The sequence below is a fragment of the Schistocerca nitens genome, chromosome 1 (assembly GCF_023898315.1).
Source record: "Schistocerca nitens isolate TAMUIC-IGC-003100 chromosome 1, iqSchNite1.1, whole genome shotgun sequence".
NCBI classification, from domain to species: Eukaryota; Metazoa; Arthropoda; class Insecta; order Orthoptera; family Acrididae; genus Schistocerca; species Schistocerca nitens.
The window spans coordinates 1,314,435,270-1,314,456,406 of NC_064614.1; the positions used below are offsets into that span (position 1 = coordinate 1,314,435,270).

The following is a 21,137-nucleotide window of genomic DNA, read 5'->3' on the forward strand; positions in this document are numbered from 1 at the left end:
ACGATATCCATGTTAAAAACTATACAAACTTTATAAATCAGATATGGTATTGCTTCCGAATGAAGGGATCTTCCACACAAATGCCACGACACAATATAGTCGGTGATCATTGGGGTGTGTATTTACAGACCGTGAGACCGTATGAGCGGGTGCACGTCGGCGGCAGTGTAAGCTCGTAATAAAATCACCGAATTTAGAAAGTGTTTCGGCTAGTAACGTGGTATAAATGAGGTATTTGCAACTACCTCATGCCCTCTCTACATATTTTTCACGCTAATAACCAGTATTTGTAACGCATTCTATCTCGATGTCATGTCAGAGGCTACGCGATATATCCGTTGGATTATAGACGAGGGAGGGTGATGGTTGATTGAGAATGATCACATACAATAGATGCGACGAATCACTTTTAAAAATGCAAAGCTAGATTTAGGTCGTAAGAAATATACAAAATCCTACGACTAATATATTGGCTTTTCAGATCTACAGTGTTACGCTTGATAGTAGAAATGTTGTCTACGATTTGGAATGAAGTCTTTCCATTCAACCACGTACCTGTGTGGGATCCTATGGAAATGTCTTTTAATGGTTCAAATGGTTCTGAGCATTATGGGACTTAACATCTGTGGTCATCAGTCCCCTAGAACTTAGAACTACTTAAACCTAACTAACCTAAGGACATCACACACATCGAGGCCCGAACAGCATTCAAAACTGCGACCGTAGCGGTCACGCGGTTCCAGACTGAAGCGCCTAGAACCGCACGGCCACACCGGCCGGCGTCTTTTAATGATTACAGCCGCTAGTGAATCTTATTCGTGGCACTTTCTCATATCTCGAATCGAGTCACCTGTTTCGAACCTACCTGCTATAGAAAAACTCGAGCGTGGGCGTAGGCAGCCCCTGTGCTTCTTGTAAACGTTGCTGAGTCTCTGCCCGCCACCCCTGCAGCTTTGTCCATGTGGTCGCCCCACTATAAGCCGGAACTGAGCAGAAGTGGGAGAGCGCTGTGTCTGCCACCTTCTGCAACCCCTGGAGAAACGGGTCGAGCTGAGTTAATGCGACAGGACCGTTGTTTTTGGCCACTCGTTGGAAATGGGAACATGTCTTCGTAGCTCCGCCAACCGTGTACGAGGTGTGGGGTCAGCATCAAAACGAAGCTTTGTACTGCAGCACGAGGTAGCAGAAAAGAAAGGACGGGAAATGGAAGAAGGACGCGAATTACTACTGCACTGTTGTGCGTCTCCAAACTATATACACTGGTACTTCAGTCCGAAGGAGATCTGCACCTCTCAGGGTGCGTTCGCATCTGTCACCCAGACATTCTCTTAGCTCCGCTAACTTAACCCGACAGAGAACTCGATAAGATTTTACCGCATCTCTTTCTTCCGGTGTATCGAAAACAAATACCGTGTGCGTGCTTTCATCGAGGATATGTTGCGATCCTATTAAATATAACCTAATTTGGCCATCAAATCTTCAGAGCGGCTCAACGGGAAAGAATCGACAACCGTTTTTGTGTTAGCAGTTGAGTTAAAAAGTCTGCAGAGTGTCTCAACCGGTCTGACGATTCAGTAAGGACCACCAGGGGGACGCCCATTGCCTTTCCAACACTCGTTTGATGACGTCACTGGAACTCTGCAGCAACTCAGTCCTGTAATGTATGAGCGACAGGCCGAATACGAAAAAATCTGGTTTGGATATTTTAGTATGGCAGCTCGAATACGAGAATCAGCCGTATTCTGAGTAATCGCATATCTCAACACAGTGCCATTGTCACTTAACCAAATGAACACTGAAAGTGACAGCATCTAGTAAGGCCACAAAGTTATGTTGCCCACTGGTTGTAGGGTTGTCCCAGTTGCTGTTTTAATCTGAAGAACGTATAACGAGCAGCCGCTACAAGCACACGTGATTTAAAATCATTTGACAGTTGAGGCGCGCGGAGTGGCCGCGCGGTTTTGACATGCCATGTCACGGATTGCGCGGCCCTTTCCACCGGAGGTTCGAGTCCTCCCTCGGGCATGGGTGCGTAAGTTAGTTTAAGTAGTGTGTAAGTCTAGGGACCGATGACCTCTCACACACGTCCGAACATTTGAACAGTTCGTCAGCTAACTCGCCGCTGGGGACCCCACGACTGTCACTATCAGCCGGAATGCATCTGAGCCTACTGTGGAGAGAAAATGGTAAATACGCCGGTTACCCGTTATGCCGTAGTCGCTGAAATGTGTCGTCAATTGTGTCTTCGCTTTACCCCAGAAACTCTCTGAATTTAGGCGCGTGAACCGTCGATTGAGTTGTTTCCGATGGAACAGGCTAGGGTGGTGGTCGTAGTGCAGCCGCAATTTCTTGCATTGCTTGTAACAATTGTACAATCTTTTGTTCCTGCAACTGTATAGCTTGCACTGAAGCACATTTGGAGGAGACATCGTGAACACTCAGTATAACAACACACACAAACAGAAAAATTACACTGCTGCAAGAGAAGGTTAGCTACACAATATGCCACACTGAGCTAGTCACCGCCATCACTGTACTTGTGTCCGTCTTCTTGGACACTGGGGAGGTTGCTAATAATACAGTTAATTAGAACACTTTGAATAAGTTATACTTTATTAATTGCAACAGAACTTACATGTGGTCCCCAGGCTCGGCTGTAGCTGTCTTGCGGCTCAGAGCACACTAAATGAGCCACGATTACTGAGTGGTGAATTGACACAAGTCCAGAATGGTCGTACTGTGGCGCCACTGCAGTCACTAGAAAACGCAAATTCGTAGACAGTTGTTGACACAGTTCTGGTGAAGTTGGCACGTAGGCACGATTCACAGGAGACGAGAGTCTCTCCACTCCTCGACGGTCGGTACGGTCCGTGTCACAGCGAGTAGGCAGCACGACGACGCTGTACCGACTGGAACTTGCTGGAAGTGCGGCAGGATCCGCCCTGGAGCGGAACTGCCCTGCTGGCCTCTGGCGACTCCACGCCGGGGCAGAGGCGCGGCTGCGGCGCCTCGCAGCTACGGGAGGCGCGGCTTCTTCCCGGCATCTCACCGGCCCCCCACGGTACCGCCTTCTGAGCAGTATCGGTGCGGTGGTCGATACTTGTTACGCCGCTTTCGATATTCGACGACACTGAAAATATGACGTTTCTTGTCATTTTATTACAAAAATAATACAATTAACGACGGGATTGCGAGAAACCCTCAGTTTGCCGGTGCTTAGAAATGGCATGTATACCGATGAGACAGAAGTCACAGGCTCTCCTTTTGCTCGCGTGGACTCAACAAGTCGTCGTAAGCTAGTTGCAGAAGCATCGAGCCGTGCTGCTTCTATGCGAAAGCGCTGCTGGTGCAAGATTTTGAGGAGGAGCTGACCTCTCGATGATGTCCCCTGTCGGGTGACCTGGATAACCAAATCATTCGCTCCAATTGTCCAGTACGTTCTCAAACAGACTGTGAATAACTGTCGCCTGGCGACATGCGGATTGTCGTTCATAATAATTCCATCGTTGTTTGGGAAGAGGAATTCCACGAATGGCTGCAGATGGTCTCCCACTAGCCGGACATAAGAGTTTCCAGTCAATGATCGGTTCAGTTGGACCAGAGGAAGCAGCCCATTTCATCTAAAAACACAGCCCACACCAATGTAGAGCCGTCACCAACTTGCACAGTGCCTTGTTGACAACTTGGCTCCGTGGCTGCGTGGGGTCTGCGCCACACTCTAATCATCTCTTACCAGCTGCAATCGGAACTCATCTGAGCAGGCTACGGTTTTCCAGTCGTCTAACATTCCACCAGTATGTTCACGAGCCCAGGAGAGGCGCTGCAGGCGATGTTGCGCTGTTAGCAAAAACATTCTCGTCAGTCGCCTGCTGCCAAACCCCGTTAACTCCAGATTTCGCCACACTGTACTAACGGATACGATCATCGTACATCCTGCTCTAGGTCGTAAAGTGAAGGCCATCGGCCGCTGCGTTGTCCGTGGTGAGAGGGAATGCCAGAAAATATTCTCGGCATACCTACGCCGCTGGGACAGCTGTAGTCCGCGCATAACTATTACTTGGGACAGAGAGCGGACAGACGGTACTGCGCGCCAGACTGCAAAGTGTGTGCTGCTGTTCTCACAGCAAGGGCAAATTGTCTTGTTACTTGGCTCGCGCCGCGCGGAGTGGCCGCGCGGTTAGAGGCACCATGGCACGAATTGCGCGGACTCTCCCGCCGGAGGTTCGAGTCCACCCTCGGGCATGGGTGTGTGTGTGTGTGTGTGTTGCCCTTAGCGTAAGTTAGAATAAGTTAGTTCAAATAGTGTGTAAGTCTAGGGACCGATGACCTCAGCAGTTTGGTCCCTTACAAATTCACACACCCACACACACACAAACACACACACCCACCCACACACACACACACACGTGGCGCGGAGCACGGCGAATCGGGGCCTATCTAAACGCTGCGACAGCGAATCAGACAGGACGTAGTCGGTAGCCCAGGCTTCCGAAAGCACCGACGAGCGAGTACAAGAGCAATCGTTCCCTGTACATCCAGTGCAGAGGAGACGAGAGGACAGAGTTGTACGATCTGGCGGCAGTGCAAGTGCGAGGTCGTCGTCGAGTCGACAGCCTTCGACACCGTAATCGAGCTGGTAGCGGTGAACACGGGCGACAACGAGGCGCGGAAGAGCATTGCAGCCGCCCACATCGCTGACGGACCCAGCGAGAAGACGGCGCTGGAACCCCGATGCGTGAAGACTACCGAAACACTCCTGAGGGGACTGCCTCCGATCATCAGCGAGAGAAGAGTCCAGGATGGACTGCACCGAGCAGAATTCCAAAATGCAGCAGTGGACCTGCACAACCGGACGAACGAGAAGAGATGGACGCTCTTCACCGTCGATGTGCGAACGGCAAATGCCGGTGACGACATAAAGCGGCGTGGAAGCTTCTAGGCTTCCCTGCCGAGGCGGAGGCTTTCCCCGCCAACCCGGACCCGTCACCCCAATGCTACAGGTGACAGGAAGAAGTTCGTGTGGCGAAATATCGCCACAGCTCCTCAAGATGCGTGAAGTGTGCTGGGCAGCACGTCAGCCGAATCTGTACAATCGGCACCGACGAACGGCCGACGTGTGCCTACCGCGGCGGAGCACACGTCGCGGACTGGCGTGGCTGCCCGAACTTCGCAGAGCGCAGCGACACGAGTGAGAAGACGAAGAGACCGACTTGCCACTCAGTTCCCAGAACAGACATCGGAGACACAGGAATGAGAAGATGACAACCTCGCCTCCAGAGACGCGAGGCGCGACGGCAGCAGGCCACACCCACGCGTGGCCGGCCGCTCACCCCACCACTGGGGGAGGCAGTCGGCGTCCTCAGACCGGAGGCCGTCGCTGCGTCGGAGCACGGCGCAGCAGCCCACAGAGAAGTCGAGCACCACCACCCTGACATTGAGGCGGCTCTGCAGGGGGCAGAGAGCCGGTTCGGGATGGCGCTCCACGCGGAGACGCAGACCGCCTGCCTCCTCCAGCTCCACCGGCAGCAACTGGAGCCAGGGCGGCGCAAACGGACGAGCAGTCGTGCTACGCGACGGCCTCCGAAACGGAAGACCGCACCGCACGAGTCTCTCGCAAACCGACAGGCAAAAAGAGACGATAATGGCAAAACGCGCCACACAAACAACGGACGTCGCCAGAGAAGACGCGCCAGCACGCACTGACAGGGACACACAAACAAAGGAGTTTGTGACCTGGTACGGAAGTGCAATAGACCATTACAAACGCAGAGGAGCGAGCCGACCGCCAACGGAAATGGCTGGAGATCTGGGAGGAGAAAGAACAAGAAAACAAAGAACTCGAGACGAAGATGGAAGGCCGCAGCAGCGACAAAAAACGCCGGCGCAGACCAATCGAGACGTACCTGCCTAGTGCATCCAGAATGGACGCGCTAGGAAAAGGTGGCAACACCAGCAGCTGTGGCCGGGTTTTTCACGTTTCCCTTAGGCCGTAAGGTGAATACCGTAGCTGTCCCCAAAATTTCTGCAAATAAATTCCTAATTGGAAGAAATAAGACCCACCTCCATTTTTACAAGACATAATAAATAAATAAAACTTCCTAGAACTCCTCGGCTGAAGAGGGTGCTTAGCACCACTCAGAACAGCCCCTATCACCACCTGTATATGGGCATATCGTTGTCACCTCAGTGTATACATATTGGCTTCAACTGAAAGAAAATACGGCGTCTTGCGACTCAGTACTGAAGAGAGATGCCCTGCATGTGACGTAGGTGGCGTTCTTCCATCTCATTTTTCTACGTTGAAACGGCCATTCAGCCATACCCTGGCATGCTAGGTATTGCTCTGCACATTCGAAAGAAACCCGTAACGCCGTCGCTACGACGTCATAAGCTCGACACGTTCGACGCTCGACCGTGGAATGCGCGGTACTCGTGCCGACCGCCGTGGCGCCACGCGCGCTCGCTCCTCGGGTTGTCGAGGAGAGGTTTGTGGCGGGCCGGGCTGCCGGCGCACGCAGCTCCCGCTCCGCCTGCGTGCCACGCCACTCGCCGCGCCGCGCCGCACCGCGCCGTCCTTATCTGGCCGCGTCACGTCACGTCACGCAGCATCGCGTCACGTTACGACCTGTCCGTCATTGTCAGTGTGGCTTTTAGCGCCTGACTGATTCCCTGTAATTTTTTCTCTGCCCCGTATTAGGTCAGACGCATAATATTAGCTAGCCACACAGAGCCCATAATCTGGGAAGCGCGCAACGAGCGCAGGTAGCTTATCTCTCAGTTTTCGCTTCTGTGCGCGTCTCTGTGCTCGACTGAAAGTGTGCCGGATTGCCTCTCTAGGCTAACCGTCAGTGGTTCGCCGGGTGAACCGTACGAGCCGCAGAAATACGACTCGGAACACCGTGAGTTGGAAGTAGATGCACGTCGGAAGCCGGTTTTCTCTGTTCCAGCACAGATTTTTTTAAAAAATTGGATAACGTGCGTGCGTACTGAAGACGATGCGTGATGCTCTGAAACAAAGCGACAGTAGTTAACTTTATTCCTTTTCCAGGTCTTTCGACGGAATCTGGAGAGCGCAGGGGTAGCAAAAAGGAAAGGCACACCACACGTTCCAGGTGTCGCTCTCCAGTTCTCGCCTTGTTAAGTGATCACAGCTTCGCTTTTGATACGTACAGTTCTTCGTTTCACTATAGGAGAGGTGCACCACAGAAACCCTCTACCAACTGCCGGCCGCGGTGGTCTAGCGGTTCTAGGCGCTCAGTCCGGAACCGCGCGACTGCTACGGCCGCAGGTTCGAATCCTGCCTCGGGCATGGATGTATGTGATGTCCATAGGTTAGTTAGGTTTAAGTAGTTCTAAGTTCTAGGGGACTGATGACCACAGATGTTGAGTCCCATAGTGCTCAGAGCCATTTGAACCATTTTGAACCTCTACCAACTCACCTCACGTTGGGCCTTTATTTAATAAAAGAACTGCCTAGCTCTGACTTTACTTATCGAATGCAAACTACATGCTCCGGCGCACTGCCCTCATAAAATTCAGTCTGACTTTTTTTTCTTTCTGAAAGACATATGTCACAATTTTCCATTAACTATTAGCAAGCAGTCGAACAGTAAGTTGCAAGAAAGGAGAATCAGTACCGCACATACCGTGTAACTGCGGTGTTGCATTTCGCCTGGCCACAGCTTCCGCTAGCAAATGTAAATGCCTCGGGAGCGTCAGATCCGGCCCTGCTCACAGGTCTGCACCGAGCAGTCACTCTGTATACGGAGCAGTCGTGGCTAATCGCGACCCAGCTGACGAGGCAGTACCACAGTCATTGGGGAAGAAATTGCACTCCTTAATTGCGTTATACTCTGCATTCGAGATTTAGAAAGCAGCAAAAAATGAATATCGGGCGCCGATATCCGAAGGAAAGAGGTAGATTTCAGTTTCGAGGTCATTTTAAACAAAAGTTATGAAGATGTACTCAAATACGTTCGTTTAAGATCGAGACGAACGAGAGAGAGAGAGAGAGAGAGAGAGAGAGAGGAGCGGGGGGCGGGGGAGCAACGCTGGCAGAGAGTGAGAGGGCGGCCAGCCAGCCAGGCAGGCCCTGCGCCCTGCGCCCTGCGCCCTGCGCCCTGCGCCACGTGAGTCGGTGTTGGTCGCGCCCGGTCGCCGTGCCGAGTGTCGTTTGAAAACTCGGTCACGGCGGGAGAACGGCGGGCCTCCAGGGCACGCCTGCCTCAAGCGCACTTCCTGCAGAGAGCTGTGTGTACGTGTGACCAGCTGCCGTCAGTTCTAGTCGCCAACTAGCTCCCAACTGCAGCGCTTCCTCAAACGAGGAGCTTCTCTGATGGTCACCGGCAGTTGCAGTCTCAAAGACAATGCCTTAAAATTTAACTGTCTTAAAGCTGCTCCTGTACAGATAATAATGTTACACAATCTCACTCTTGTCCCGGCTACACGCAGAACATCGCGAGGCAAGGTTTCTTATTTTAATTGACAGTTTCATTCCCTAATAACATAAATATCGTATCACGTAATCGACCTTATCGTATGCAAGTTTCAACACCACGTTCAGAGAAGCAGACTAATCCATTCGCCTCCACATGTCGTTCGAGATCCACCGTACACGTGGCAGCGCAATGCGACGAGGTCAAAATGACGTCAAATACAAAACCTTCCCTGAGCGCCTGTTCTATCCATATTTCAGTTTCCAGAATTTACCGAACCGATGCGCTCACATGAACTTTATCAACTAATTTAAACTCGTGAGAAGGCTGTCCCAGGAGGAATGGTGAATATGCAGCGATATGACAGGAACGATCAGTCGAAGCAGCAACGTTCAGTAAACGTGGACGCTAAAGTGAATGCCTGAAGTATTTGAATGCGTGGTGTCTGTTCTTACGGACACTGCGCGGAATCCGCAGTTGTGACACATACTATGTAAACTGAGGGAGGAAAAGGGGGGGGGGGAAGAAAGGAAATTAAAGGGGAGGGGCTATTGATATCAGCTGCAGCAGGGCTTTGTGCGGCATCGGCGGACTGCCTGGGCGGGCACGCCCCTCGGCCGACACACCCCCCACCCCAGCTTCTGCTGCCAGCAGTCCCTGCCTATCTCCTCCGCGCCCACCACTTTGGAATTCCTGCAGCAGGTCGGAGGTAATTGTGCACCCGCACTGAATGTCGTGGGCTCGTCTTCGAAAGAACAGATAACACATTCGTGTAATTGATTCTTCTCGATAGGCAATGAGCACCTGTTCATCTTCGATACTGTGAAACGAATCATCGTATCTCGGCGGCTGCTTAAACATGCTCTTCATCGGCTATATTCTTTCCGGCCATACCTCAGTATCATCACAAAGCAGCAATACTGAGGACAACACCGTTGCCACCACACACTGCCGTAAAATGAAGGCCGTGTAAACGCAGCCGAATGTCGTTTTTTCTTACAACAAGTCGTGCTCGGGTCCCCTGAGCGTTTCTTACTGGACTATACGCCCACACTAGCACCATTCAACCTTCCCAGGACCGAATCAATTTCTCTATACTGTTTTGCTATTGTAGTTGTTGGACTGTTTGAGTGCATAGTGAATAAGTCCATTTCTGCGAATTTCCCCTACTATTTATAGTTTCATCGTTATTTTGTATGGGATACGTTCGCGATGAACCGTAATATTTTGTCAGTAGGAGCTAATTACTCAAAAGTTAAGATTATAGGATTTTTTAAGTATAGGTTGTGAAGTGTTGGCAGAAAAGCCAACACCGTTTTGCTAGAGGAGGCCGAAATGCACGCTTTTAATTACGCGCTGACTGGCGTGAGGTCTGGAACAGGTCAGAGAAATGAGAATTGCAAATAAAGTACGTAGATGATGTAATACTTAACTTTAATCCATAATTGGTGTACATCTCTCTTGACTGTACATGCTTCAAGATAAATATCAATTGAATACGGCGCCTTGCAAGGTCGTAGCAAATGACGTAGCTGAAGGCTATGCTAACTATCGTCTCGGCAAATGAGAGCGTATTTGTCAGTGAACCACTGCTATGAACGTCGGCTGTACAACTGGGGCGAGTGCCAAGACGTCTCTCTAGACCTGCCGTGTGGTGGCGCTCGGTCTGCTATCACTGACAGTGGCGACACGCGGGTCCGACGTATACTAATGGACCGCGGCCGATTTAAAGGCTACCACCTAGCAAGTGTGGTGTCTGGCGGTGACACCACAGGTTGATATATAAGATGACGTGAAACTAGTGGGTTTTCTGTGCTGCGTTGTCTCTATCGCCTCCGTGTGCTTTCCTACCGCTTGTAGCGCCTCGTCGACAGGAACTCCACAAACGTCTGGCTTATACTTTGCGACGAAATTCGCAATCTCCTTCTCTTTTTGACGAATCTGACGTCTTTGAGACCGTGAGCAGTCGACAGAACTGTGACTGGCTTCTTATTCCAGCATTTCGCGACAGGCGGACAGGCGCATAGTCTTTTGTCTTCGAGAGAGATTTCCCTCGCTGTAATTGGTCCTTTCCCTTCAGAACTGTCGACCAATTGTTTGCTATCTGGCCTGGCTGTCCCCACTGCATAAAGACCAGATCCATACAAAGAGGCGATTACTTAGAATGCAGTGAAGGCAACAACCCGATGCGATTTCACGCACGTCTTGCAAAATCTCTGCAACTCCCCCTTACAATAAGTCGGAATCTCCTCGTCCTTGCCGAATGGTTATCCTTTCAGCAGATAACGCAACAAAGGTATGTAGGACCCGCAGTGACGTTTTCGTACACAAATAAATCCAAACTAAAGTAGCAGAAGGCTTTACGAGACTGTGCTTAGGCAGACGCGGCCCCGCCTCCCCTGTGTTGCAGAAGGCGATGGCGGCGCAGCAGCAGCGCCACACGGTCAGCTCGGCGGCGGGCGTCATCAACCAGGAGAAGCACGTGTCGTCCTCCTCGCAGTCCAACATCACCATCACAACCAAGGGCGTCTGCACCAAGTCCGTGGTCGCGTCCGCTTCCCAGGTATACCACCTGCTGCTGCTTGTATTCACATTACCTTCTGTATTTAATTGTGTCCTAGCCATTTAGTATTTGTAGTCTGAGACGCGAGTTATTTAAATGGTCACGCAGCCGAAATTAGTATTGATAGGACAGCAGAATAATTCGACGTTGCGGCACAAGAAATGTTAAACTGTACGTACGTCTCGAACTCGAATGGAATTCTTGCAACAGATAAAAACTCTGCACTTCTCACGAAATGAGGATGTCGACCTGTTGAATTTCCGTCAATTTAGCTCCTCTGTTTGATTGTACAGGGCATCTACAGGTTTTTTGGATCAATTTCACGATTACACCGTATATGATTTGTTTATCATAATTTCAAAAATGGTTCAAATGGCTCTGAGCACTATGGGACTCAACTGCTGTGGTCATAAGTCCCCTAGAACTTAGAATTAATTAAACCTAACTAACCTAAGGACATCACACACATCCATGCCCGAGGCAGGATTCGAACCTGCGACCGTAGCAGTCGCACGGTTCCGGACTGCGCGCCTAGAACCGCGAGACCACCGCGGCCGGCTATCATAATTTCAGAAACCTACACAAGTATTTAAAAAAGCACTCTAAATTTCCCCACTAGAGTCGTTTTTCAGATAAATTCCTCAGTCACATACATACTGAAACGTATATCTCCTAATATGACGAAAAACTTTTGAGGTGAACCGGCAGTCGTCCGCAGCTCGTGGTCGTGCGGTAGCGTTCTCGCTTCCCACGCCCGGGTTCGATTCCCGGCGGGGTCAGGGATTTTCTCTGCCTCGTGATGACTGGGTGTTGTGTGCTGTCCTTAGGTTAGTTAGGTTTAAGTAGTTCTAAGTTCTAGGGGACTGATGACCATAGATGTTAAGTCCCATAGTGCTCAGAGCCATTTGAACCATTTTTTTTTTTTTTTTTTTGAACCGGCAGTTCTGGTAGGTCTCGTATTGGGCAAAGCATAAACTCCGTTCACATGACGCTACGCGTAAAGGTATCCCAGCGTGGAATGTGTTATACTTTCAGCACGGTCAATCTGTCCCGAACTCGAGACTACCGACTCAAGTTGAGATACGGCGTAAGCATCAGATGATGACAGGTCGCCATTCCCCGCTATTACAAGAATCACGACACTTATTTATTTGTAATTTCTGCTACCAGTCACTTTATTATTTTTTTGTTTTATGTTTAATCTTACATATTACAACGCATGTCGAACATGTTCTGTTCATCTTCAGGCGTTTATACATACATACATAAAGAGAAATGTTACTTAAAAATAAACCGTCTTAAACTAGATTAACTTAGAACTCTTTGTCCATTGTTTGCTATTGCAGTGACTGGTGTAGCATTTGGGGGGGGGGGGGGCAGTGGATGGCTAGAAATCGGTGTCAGTGACGTCTTCTGCTGGTTTTTTTGCTTGTGGTTGACTACGTATGATATCACAGCCTGTATAAAATACAGATAATTTTTCATCAGTTGTGTGTTGCGAAATTAGCGTGAAAGGCTTTTGTATGACAGTTGATCACTTACGATTTCATCACCTTGCAGCTTCACTTGCATCACTGGTGTAATGGCGGAGCTGTTGAGTAACATTACATGATTGCAGATTATATTTTGTCATTGATTTCCGACGTAGTTCACTGCACAAGTTGCTTCGACATACATGTAAACGTTATGCACGTAACACAAGATGGCAGACTTGTAGCATGTGAGTCAGTATCGAGTATGGAGGTTTTGTATCGATATTCCTGGTACTGACAGATTTGTAGTCATTTATTTACATTGACACATCTTGAATCTACTGAGTTAGAACTAGTTTAAGACTGTTGAAGAATTTTGAGTTTTTGAATTCGGTTATCTCATTAAGAATGTTATCTACATGCTTTGTAATATGTATGAAAATTTCCATTTCTTCCATGATATCCATTCTTTTACTTTTTCCTATTTTGTGTAAAATTTCAAGGTTGTCTTCGATTTTCAAAGGGTGCCTGTGTCTTCAATGTGAGTTGCTACTGCTGATTTGGTACATTTATCAAGTGTGTAGCAGTCTAAAAGTTCTTTGAATCGAGTTCTGAAATATCTGCCTGTTCAGTTGATATATTATTACATTGACCGCAATTAATTTTGTAAATGCAGCTATCATCAAGGCTTGTATCTGGTGGTTTTATATTGCGAATAAGCTTCCTACTTAGGTTATTGTTGGTGCTGAAGCTGGTTTTTACTTCTGTGTTTTTGAATAATCTTGCTAATTTGTTGGATACTATTCTAAGATATGGCATTTTTACATATTTGACTGCTGGGGCATTGTCCGTTGTGAGTATAATTTGATGTTGTTTGTCCAGTATATTTTTCATCTGCTGTGAAATGGTAGTAATTAGAGAAGGATCAATCCATTGTTTATTGCGGTGCATGTTACGGTTTCTACTCCTAGCTGGAGTTCTGTATGTTGCAGTGGAAATTTGTGTGCTCTGTAAAGCACAGCTATTTCGTGGGAGGAGGGATGTGTTGAGGAGTTTGGCATAGTGGTATCAGTGCCAGTAGGTTTTCTGTAAACATTGAAAGATACTTTTTGGTTCTGTTTTGATATTTTTATGTCAAGAAAAGGTATGGTGTTGTTCTCTTCCTGTTTAAGGGTGAATAGAATATTTGTATGTAGCCTGTTGAATTTTTTAAAAAGGTTTGTCACTTCATACTCTTTGCTATCAAATAGAATGAGGGTGTCATCTACATTCCTGTGGTAGAATTTAACTTTCCTTGTGATGTTATCAGTCAGTATTTTTTTTCTCTATATGGTGTATAAATATTGCAGCTATTAGGCCACTGAAAGGGCTTGCCATTGCTAGTCCTAGGTCCTGCTTGTAAATTTTATTGTAAAAGGAGAAGTACTTATGTGAAAGTACTAATTAAGTACATCTGTAAGTTCTATGATTTCTGGTTTACTCAGTGTCTTTTTTCTCAATAGGTTCATTCTCATTATCTCAACTGTTTCATCTACAGGTATACTGCTGTAAAGTATTACATAGTCGACCACAAGGGAAAAAACCAGCAGAAGGCGTCACTGACATCGATTTTTGGCCATCCACTGCCCCCTCCCTCCCCCCTCCTGCCCCCAAATGCCACATGAGCCACTAAAGTAATAAACAATGGACAGGGTTCTAGGTTAATCTAGTTGAAGATGGTTTATTTTTAAGTAAGATTTCTCTGTATGTATGTATGTATAAACATACGAAGATGAACAGAACACGTTCGAAACGCGTTGTATTATGCTAGATTAAACATAAAACGAAAAAATAAAAAAGTGACTGGTAGCAGAAATTACAAATAAATTATTATCCCACAAAGTCACGATTCACACATGTAGCCATTATGGCCTAAAATAATTAGAATCACGATGTTACATAATACACAACAATTCAGCAACCGTTATTACAAATGACTAGCTGCAGAAAATGTCGCGCGTGTTTTGTATAATGGGTACACTGTATCCAACTTACCGAAAAAGTCTGAAGTGTTAATGTGTGTTCACGCGTTTGTAGTTCTCTGATGAAGACGATCTGAGCTACCTCAGAGATTTTGGGATGTCGCTACTGACGCCAGCCCGCTTCGGAGAGCACGGTCCTACCGGAGCCGGTACGCCCTCGCCTTCCTGCGAGTGTTTCAACTGAGTTTCCGGGCCAGTTTATACCGACAGTTTAATGTCGAATGGCAAGCACGGTGGAACCTCGCGTTTTTCAAATTAACAAATCATTGCCAGAGGTGAAAGTCACAGAAACAAATCCTAGCAGTAGGCGAGAGCTGAAAGACATAAATCTTTGCATTACTATTGTGGCACTATATCACTGAGCCATCGAGAATACTGTGAAACCCAAAAGACTCGTTTAGGTAAAAGTTTTTTTCGTCAGTCACAACTCTCGTCATTATACTGTTTTACTGGTGCCGACATCGCCGGACACGCGAGAAAAAAAGATAACGGGCCGTACGTTTCGCACTAATGCCTAGTGTGCGTTTCAGAACGGATTGTAACGTGTTTGTGTTTCTGACGCAGATGAGTCAGTTGGTGAACGGCCACCTCAGATCGGCGGAGGACGAGCTGCTGAGCGAGACGTTCGAAGACCTGGACCAGCTGTCGGCCAACTCGAACCCCAAGGAGGTGGAGAAGGTGATCGTGAAGTACTCGCAGTGCCTGGAGCGGCTGGTGCAGGGCCTGGAGCGGGGCGGCGGCGCGGCGCGCGCGCCGCAGGCGCTGGAGCGCGTCAACGAGCTGGTGCGGCGCGCGTGGTCGGTGCCGCGCCACGGCCACGAGCTCGGCTACTCGCTGTGCAACGCTCTGCGCGTGTGCGGCGCGCTCGACATGCTCGTGCGCAACTGCTCGTCCGACGACGGCGAGCTGCAGTTCTCGAGCGCGCGCCTGCTCGAGCAGTGCCTCACCACCGAGAACCGCGCGCACGTCGTCGAGTGCGGCCTCGAGAAGGTGGTGAAGGTGGCGTGCGTGTGCATCCGCAACTCGCGCGGCAGCACGGTCGACCACTCGCGCGTCGGCACCGGCATCCTCGAGCACCTCTTCAAGCACAGCGAGGGCACCTGCAGCGACGTCATCCGGCTGGGCGGGCTCGACGCCGTGCTGTTCGAGTGCCGCAAGAACGACGTGGAGACGCTGCGCAACTGCGCGGGCGCGCTCGCCAACCTGTCGCTGTACGGCGGCGCCGAGAACCAGGAGGCCATGATCAAGCGCAAGGTGCCCATGTGGCTGTTCCCGCTCGCCTTCCACAACGACGACAACATCAAGTACTACGCCTGCCTGGCCATCGCCGTGCTCGTCGCCAACAAGGAGATCGAGGCGGCCGTGCTCAAGTCGGGCACGCTCGACCTGGTCGAGCCGTTCGTCACGACCCACAACCCGTTCGAGTTCGCCAAGTCCAACCACGCGCACGCTCACGGCCAGAGCAAGAACTGGCTGCAGAGGCTGGTGCCCGTGCTCAGCTCGAAGCGCGAGGAGGCGCGCAACCTGGCCGCCTTCCACTTCTGCATGGAGGCGGGCATCAAGAAGCAGCAGGGCAACACGGAGATCTTCCGCGAGATCGGCGCCATCGAGCCCCTCAAGGTGGTCGCCAGCTGCCCCAACGCCGTCGCCTCCAAGTACGCCGCCCAGGCGCTGCGCCTCATCGGCGAGGAGGTTCCCCACAAGCTGAGCCAGCAAGTGCCGCTCTGGTCGACGGAGGACGTCAGGGAATGGGTCAAGCAGGTGATCACGCCGTAATTCGTCTAACGTCCTCGGGCTCGGTCTCGGTCTCTCTTGCGAGAACGGAGCGAAACAGATCGTCCGTTGACACCGTTACTGACTTCTTCTTCTTCTTCTTCTTCCTCTTCTTCTTCTTCTGCTTCTTCTGCTTCTTCCCCTCCGAATCGGTGGTCCGTCCGTGCTCCTACCGACGGCGGTACCGTTAAACTCTGACCGTCCTCCGGTATCTCGGCGTCGGCAGGGCCCGCAGCCACTAAAAGTATTCCAGTGATCAACATACTGGACGAAATAGAACGTGTTTTTCCATTGCAGCACAGTTTAGGCTCTGAAGCAGTTTTGCCATTGTTTGCCAGTATATCGGTCGGAGTGTAATAACTCATCAAAACACACAATCGTGTAAACGTAGGACATTACCAGACTATACAATTAAAGGCACGAGGGTAAGCCATTGCACGTACGATTACTGCTTTGGATAAACTCAGCGTGACTCTTTAATTCCCCAAGTCCAATAATGTAGCTAACCATCTACGTTTCATCACTGTGTCAGTCCCTCAATCCTTGGGCTCTAACTACAGGCGCATCTTTTATGCAGTGATAAAAGGTCGATGGGTGAAGCGTCCACAAATTCCACCGTCATAACGTAGCAAAAGTTCGTGCCGAGAACCAGAGAGAATTCTGGCCTTACGTAAAATCTAGAACAGAGTCGAGTCTTCTGCACAGTAAGTCGTCGACCATTGTCGTGTGGCAATACAAGACTCCAAAGGGAAAGCAAAATTTTTTATTTTGCTTTATCATTCACGCAGGCGATTGGACATCCACAAGAATGTCACACGAGTTCCTATATGGAGGACATGCCATCCGTCACGTTGACAAGCAACGGAAAGAGATGAAAACAAACAAGTCACCAAATCCGATCAAACCCAAGTTGCTTTTACAGAGAGCGACCTCCGGCATTGGCCCCTTGCCTGAGTTGTTTTTATCGCGAATCTCTCGCCCAGAGCAGTCACGAGCGACTGGAAATAGTTGCAGGTGGCTGCTGTATATAAGATAAGAGAAAGGAAGGACCAATACCGTCAGCGTCGGTTTCCTGCAGAGTTCTTGAGCATACTCTACGTTCGAATATAATAAATTTCCTTGAGACAAAAATAATCCTGTCAACACATCAGCATAGATTTAGGACGATCACTTGTGTGAAACTCCATATGATCTTTTCTCACACGACGCTCTGCGGACCCAGGATGAACGATAACATCCAGAGTCCTTATTCTTACATTTCCTGAAGCGTTTGGACGGTGCTCCACTGCAGACTGTTGACGGGAATAGGTTCCCACACATGTGAGTGGTCCGAGCACTTCCTAAGCAACAAAACCCAGTACGTTGTCCTCGACAGCGAGTGCCCACCAGAGACAAGAATAGCGTCAGGAATGCACCACGGAAGTGTGATAGGACGCCTCTTGTTCTCTGAACATATAAACGATGTCACGGACAGGGTGAGCAGCTGTCAGCAACTGTTTGCTGATTACAGGGTGGTATACGGGAGGCTCATTTGTGTAGTTGATGAATGTTTTGACACATTCGTATGCAACAGTGCCAGCGATAAGTATCAGTGGATAGCCGTTTCCACAGTTTTATATCTGTCTTCAGGAACCCCAAGCCACATAGGGGAAAAACATGAAAAAGAAGACCGGTTAGTAGCAAAAACCCTGTAAATGGCGTAGAAAAGTCTGCAAAAATGGAAGAGAATAATTTTCAGTACTAGATCCGAAACATCGTTTTACCAGTAACAGGCAATAATTCATTGCTTTTGTTGGACTCTTATCCTGGGCATCACAATACCTCTGTCTTTAGGAGGAGGACGGAAAAACTGTTAATATAATTCGGATTCCGTGCGGAACTAATAGTGTCGTTCAGTCCCTCAGCAAGGAAATTCTTCGACAGTGTAATGCATTTTTCAGAAAACTGTCTGGCAGCACATTTTCCGATAGCTCTTTGGCATTTCATCTTCATCAGCGTAGCAGTGTTGTTAAACATTCATGCATTGTCAGTTTCCATCATTACGTTTAACGAGTCTGATCGAGTATACCAGTTACGCATCACAATATGCAAAACAACAACGACCTTTCTTACTGCATCCCAATTCTGTCTAAATAAATGTGGTAGTCTCTGTGTAGTGCCTACATGTGTTAGTGTTTCTTTTGCCAGGAGTACCTTGTAAAATGTCTTTTTTCGTCATCCAATACACACTTCATATTTTTGTGATGACTACAGTGAATAAACAAAGAACTGTTCCTTTGTTAGTAAAATATTCATTATTAAAAATTATCAGAAGAACTGTGATACAGAAATTTTTAGAAAATATTTCATCTCAACGAATATAAGTCCTGACTGGTGGAAGTTGTTTGTAATGTAACAGCATGCAAAGCCTTTTCTGTTTTTGCAAGCCACTTGTGTAACAGCTTCATCTGCAACAGTTTAGCTGTCGATATGAACTGCAAGTTATTGAAAATTTGACACATTTTTGATTTAAGTGCTTAAAATTCGCGTTTGTGCTCTTTGAACTTGGCACTGCGCTGCACCACGTCTTGTCACGGTCGTGTCCGCTTATTTGCCGGCTCGCGCGCTACGGCTCTACAAAGTAAAGTTCTTCATGCGGAATAACTGAACAACTTTAAATTTTTTTTAAATACTTGCAGTGCGCCTTAGCACCTAAAATTTTGACACTGCATTTCTTTCTGTACATTCTTCTCGTGACAAAAATTTCAGGATGGGTTTCGACATGTCAGATTGGACCATTACCTTGGTAGAAGGAATTTCCGTTTGGTGTGATGAATGGCAGTTGGCTCGAAATGTAAAAAATCCAAATTAGTCCTGACGAGTAGATAAAGACAAATCCGTAATGTTTAGTTAAAGTATTAGTGCTTCGCTGCTTGAGATACTCGTATTCATTAACGGTTTTCTAGGCGTAACGTTGCAAATGGATGGAACGAGCACACAAGGTTGGTAGTAGGAAAGATGTGTGGTCGGCATAGGCTTATTGGGAGAAGTCAAGGGTACTGTAGCTCATTTATAAAGGAGAACGCTTATAGAATACTCGATTGACCCATTATTGAGTAATGCTCGAAAGTTTGGGATCCTCAACAGGATGGATTAAGGGAATATATCGATACAGTTCAGAGATATGCTGCGAGATCCGTTACTGGTAGGTTCGATCAACTCGAGAGTATTACAGAGATGCTTCGTGAACTCAAATGGGGACGTTTTTAAGGAAAGACGACGTTCTTTTCGTGAAAGACCGTCGAGAAACCTCCTTTTGCAGCCAACTGCAGAACGATTCTGCTGCCACCAACGCACATCCCGTGTAAGGACAAATTAGGTTGGTTGGTTGGTTTGGGGAAGGAGACCAAACAGCGAGGTCATCGGTCTCATCGGATTAGGGAAGGAAGTCGGCCGTGCCTTTTGAAAGGAACCATCCCGGCATTTGCCTGGAGCGATTTAGGGAAATCACGGAAAACCTAAATCAGGATGGCCGGACGCGGGATTGAACCGTCGTCCTCCCGAATGCGAGTCCAGTGTCTAACCACTGCGCGGACGCGGGATTGAACCGTCGTCCTCCCGAATGCGAGTCCAGTGTCTAACCACTGCGCCACCTCGCTCGGTGACAAATTAGGGCTCGCACGGGGTTATATAGACCGTCACCCCACTTGCGAGGAGTGGAGACCGACAGCGATACAAGGCACCCTCTGCCGTGCAGCGCATGGCGGCTTGCGTCGTACGTATTTAGTTGTAGATAGAGGACACAGTAACAAAATAAAAATTGTAAAGTGATGTTTTATTCCATCCAGTAGCGACCACTGCGGTTCTCCGAACGAGACGGCAAAATTTTCCCTGCTGTCCATATCCTCTCCTATTGTATGTCGGTACATTTTATTTGGGTCTACTTGTAAGCCTTCTTTTATCCGTAGTCCAATTAAGCCCTCTCCATATGGCCCTGCCATCTGTATCTACGTGTTTGCCGTAAGTCGTACAGTTTCTCTACCCCGACGTTTTGGTACCTGTTGTGCACAGAGCGCTTTTCCGACTTGTCCCGCTAGCCGTGCGTGTCAGAGTGCCGGTTCAGGGACGGCGAGATCCGCCGGACCCAGCTAACAGGCTAAAGCCTTCGGCACACGGACCGTGCATTCGAACGTTGAGAGTTGAGCGTGCCCAGTTTCTGACGTCATAGCGTGGAACAGCACGTTCGGGAGTCTTTCCGAACGTGCTGAGCAATATCTGGCATGTCAGATATTCTGAGCGTGCGTCTGAGCGTTGACCAATGAGATAAGACAGCGCGCCACCTACGTCACACGCACGCCGTCTCCCTTCATTAGAGAGTTGTGAGGCGCCATATTGGCATTCATTTCAAGCCTATACGTACGTATGCCGTTTCTGAGCACCAGTAAATTGAGAATCACTGGAAAACCCGTTGATAGTTATGTGATTCGTTACCCAATAAAATAATGAGAAACATCGTTTTCATGGCAAAAGAATTATTGTAACGAACGTATTATGAGAGTAGGCTATTAGAAGGCAGCGACACACTGAAGATCCACCCAAAACGCATTGTTCTGCGTACAATTTATTATAATTAAATTTCAATTAATAACATAATTATCTACGATTAACGTTTTTAGCAAGGGGTAATACAATATTTTTAAGTAGCACGAGTCTTTTGTTGGTTTAGCGTAATGAGTAACGTCTTTGCCCAGTGATGAGTTATTGTTGTGGCGGTGGTTCGCGTCTTAATACTCCCAAAATTTTATTCTTATCATTCGCGTTTTTATTTAGTTCTGACACGTTATTATTAGTTTAATATAATTATATGCTATAATATTTGATGTTATGTAAATAT

The 21,137-nt window shown here is 48.4% G+C and overlaps 2 protein-coding genes across 8 annotated transcripts in view; one reads left to right on the forward strand and one right to left on the reverse strand.

Annotated features, from left to right (window-relative positions):
• The window catches only part of LOC126202933 (NAD(+) hydrolase sarm1), a 1,078,224-nt gene that overhangs the window by 1,013,777 nt on the left and 43,310 nt on the right, over nt 1-21,137 (forward strand). For all 7 annotated transcript variants that reach the window (XM_049937073.1, XM_049937030.1, XM_049937080.1 and 4 more), the window contains 2 exons: nt 10,846-10,998; nt 15,056-16,252. In XM_049937073.1, coding sequence (XP_049793030.1) covers nt 10,846-10,998; nt 15,056-16,252 — 1,350 coding nt within the window. The remainder of the gene's footprint in view (nt 1-10,845; nt 10,999-15,055; nt 16,253-21,137) is intronic.
• The window catches only part of LOC126202972 (uncharacterized), a 55,859-nt gene continuing 37,383 nt past the window's right edge, over nt 2,662-21,137 (reverse strand). Inside the window, exon 2 of the mRNA XM_049937116.1 lies at nt 2,662-3,130. Coding sequence (XP_049793073.1) covers nt 2,874-3,130 — 257 coding nt within the window. The 3' untranslated portion in view covers nt 2,662-2,873. The remainder of the gene's footprint in view (nt 3,131-21,137) is intronic.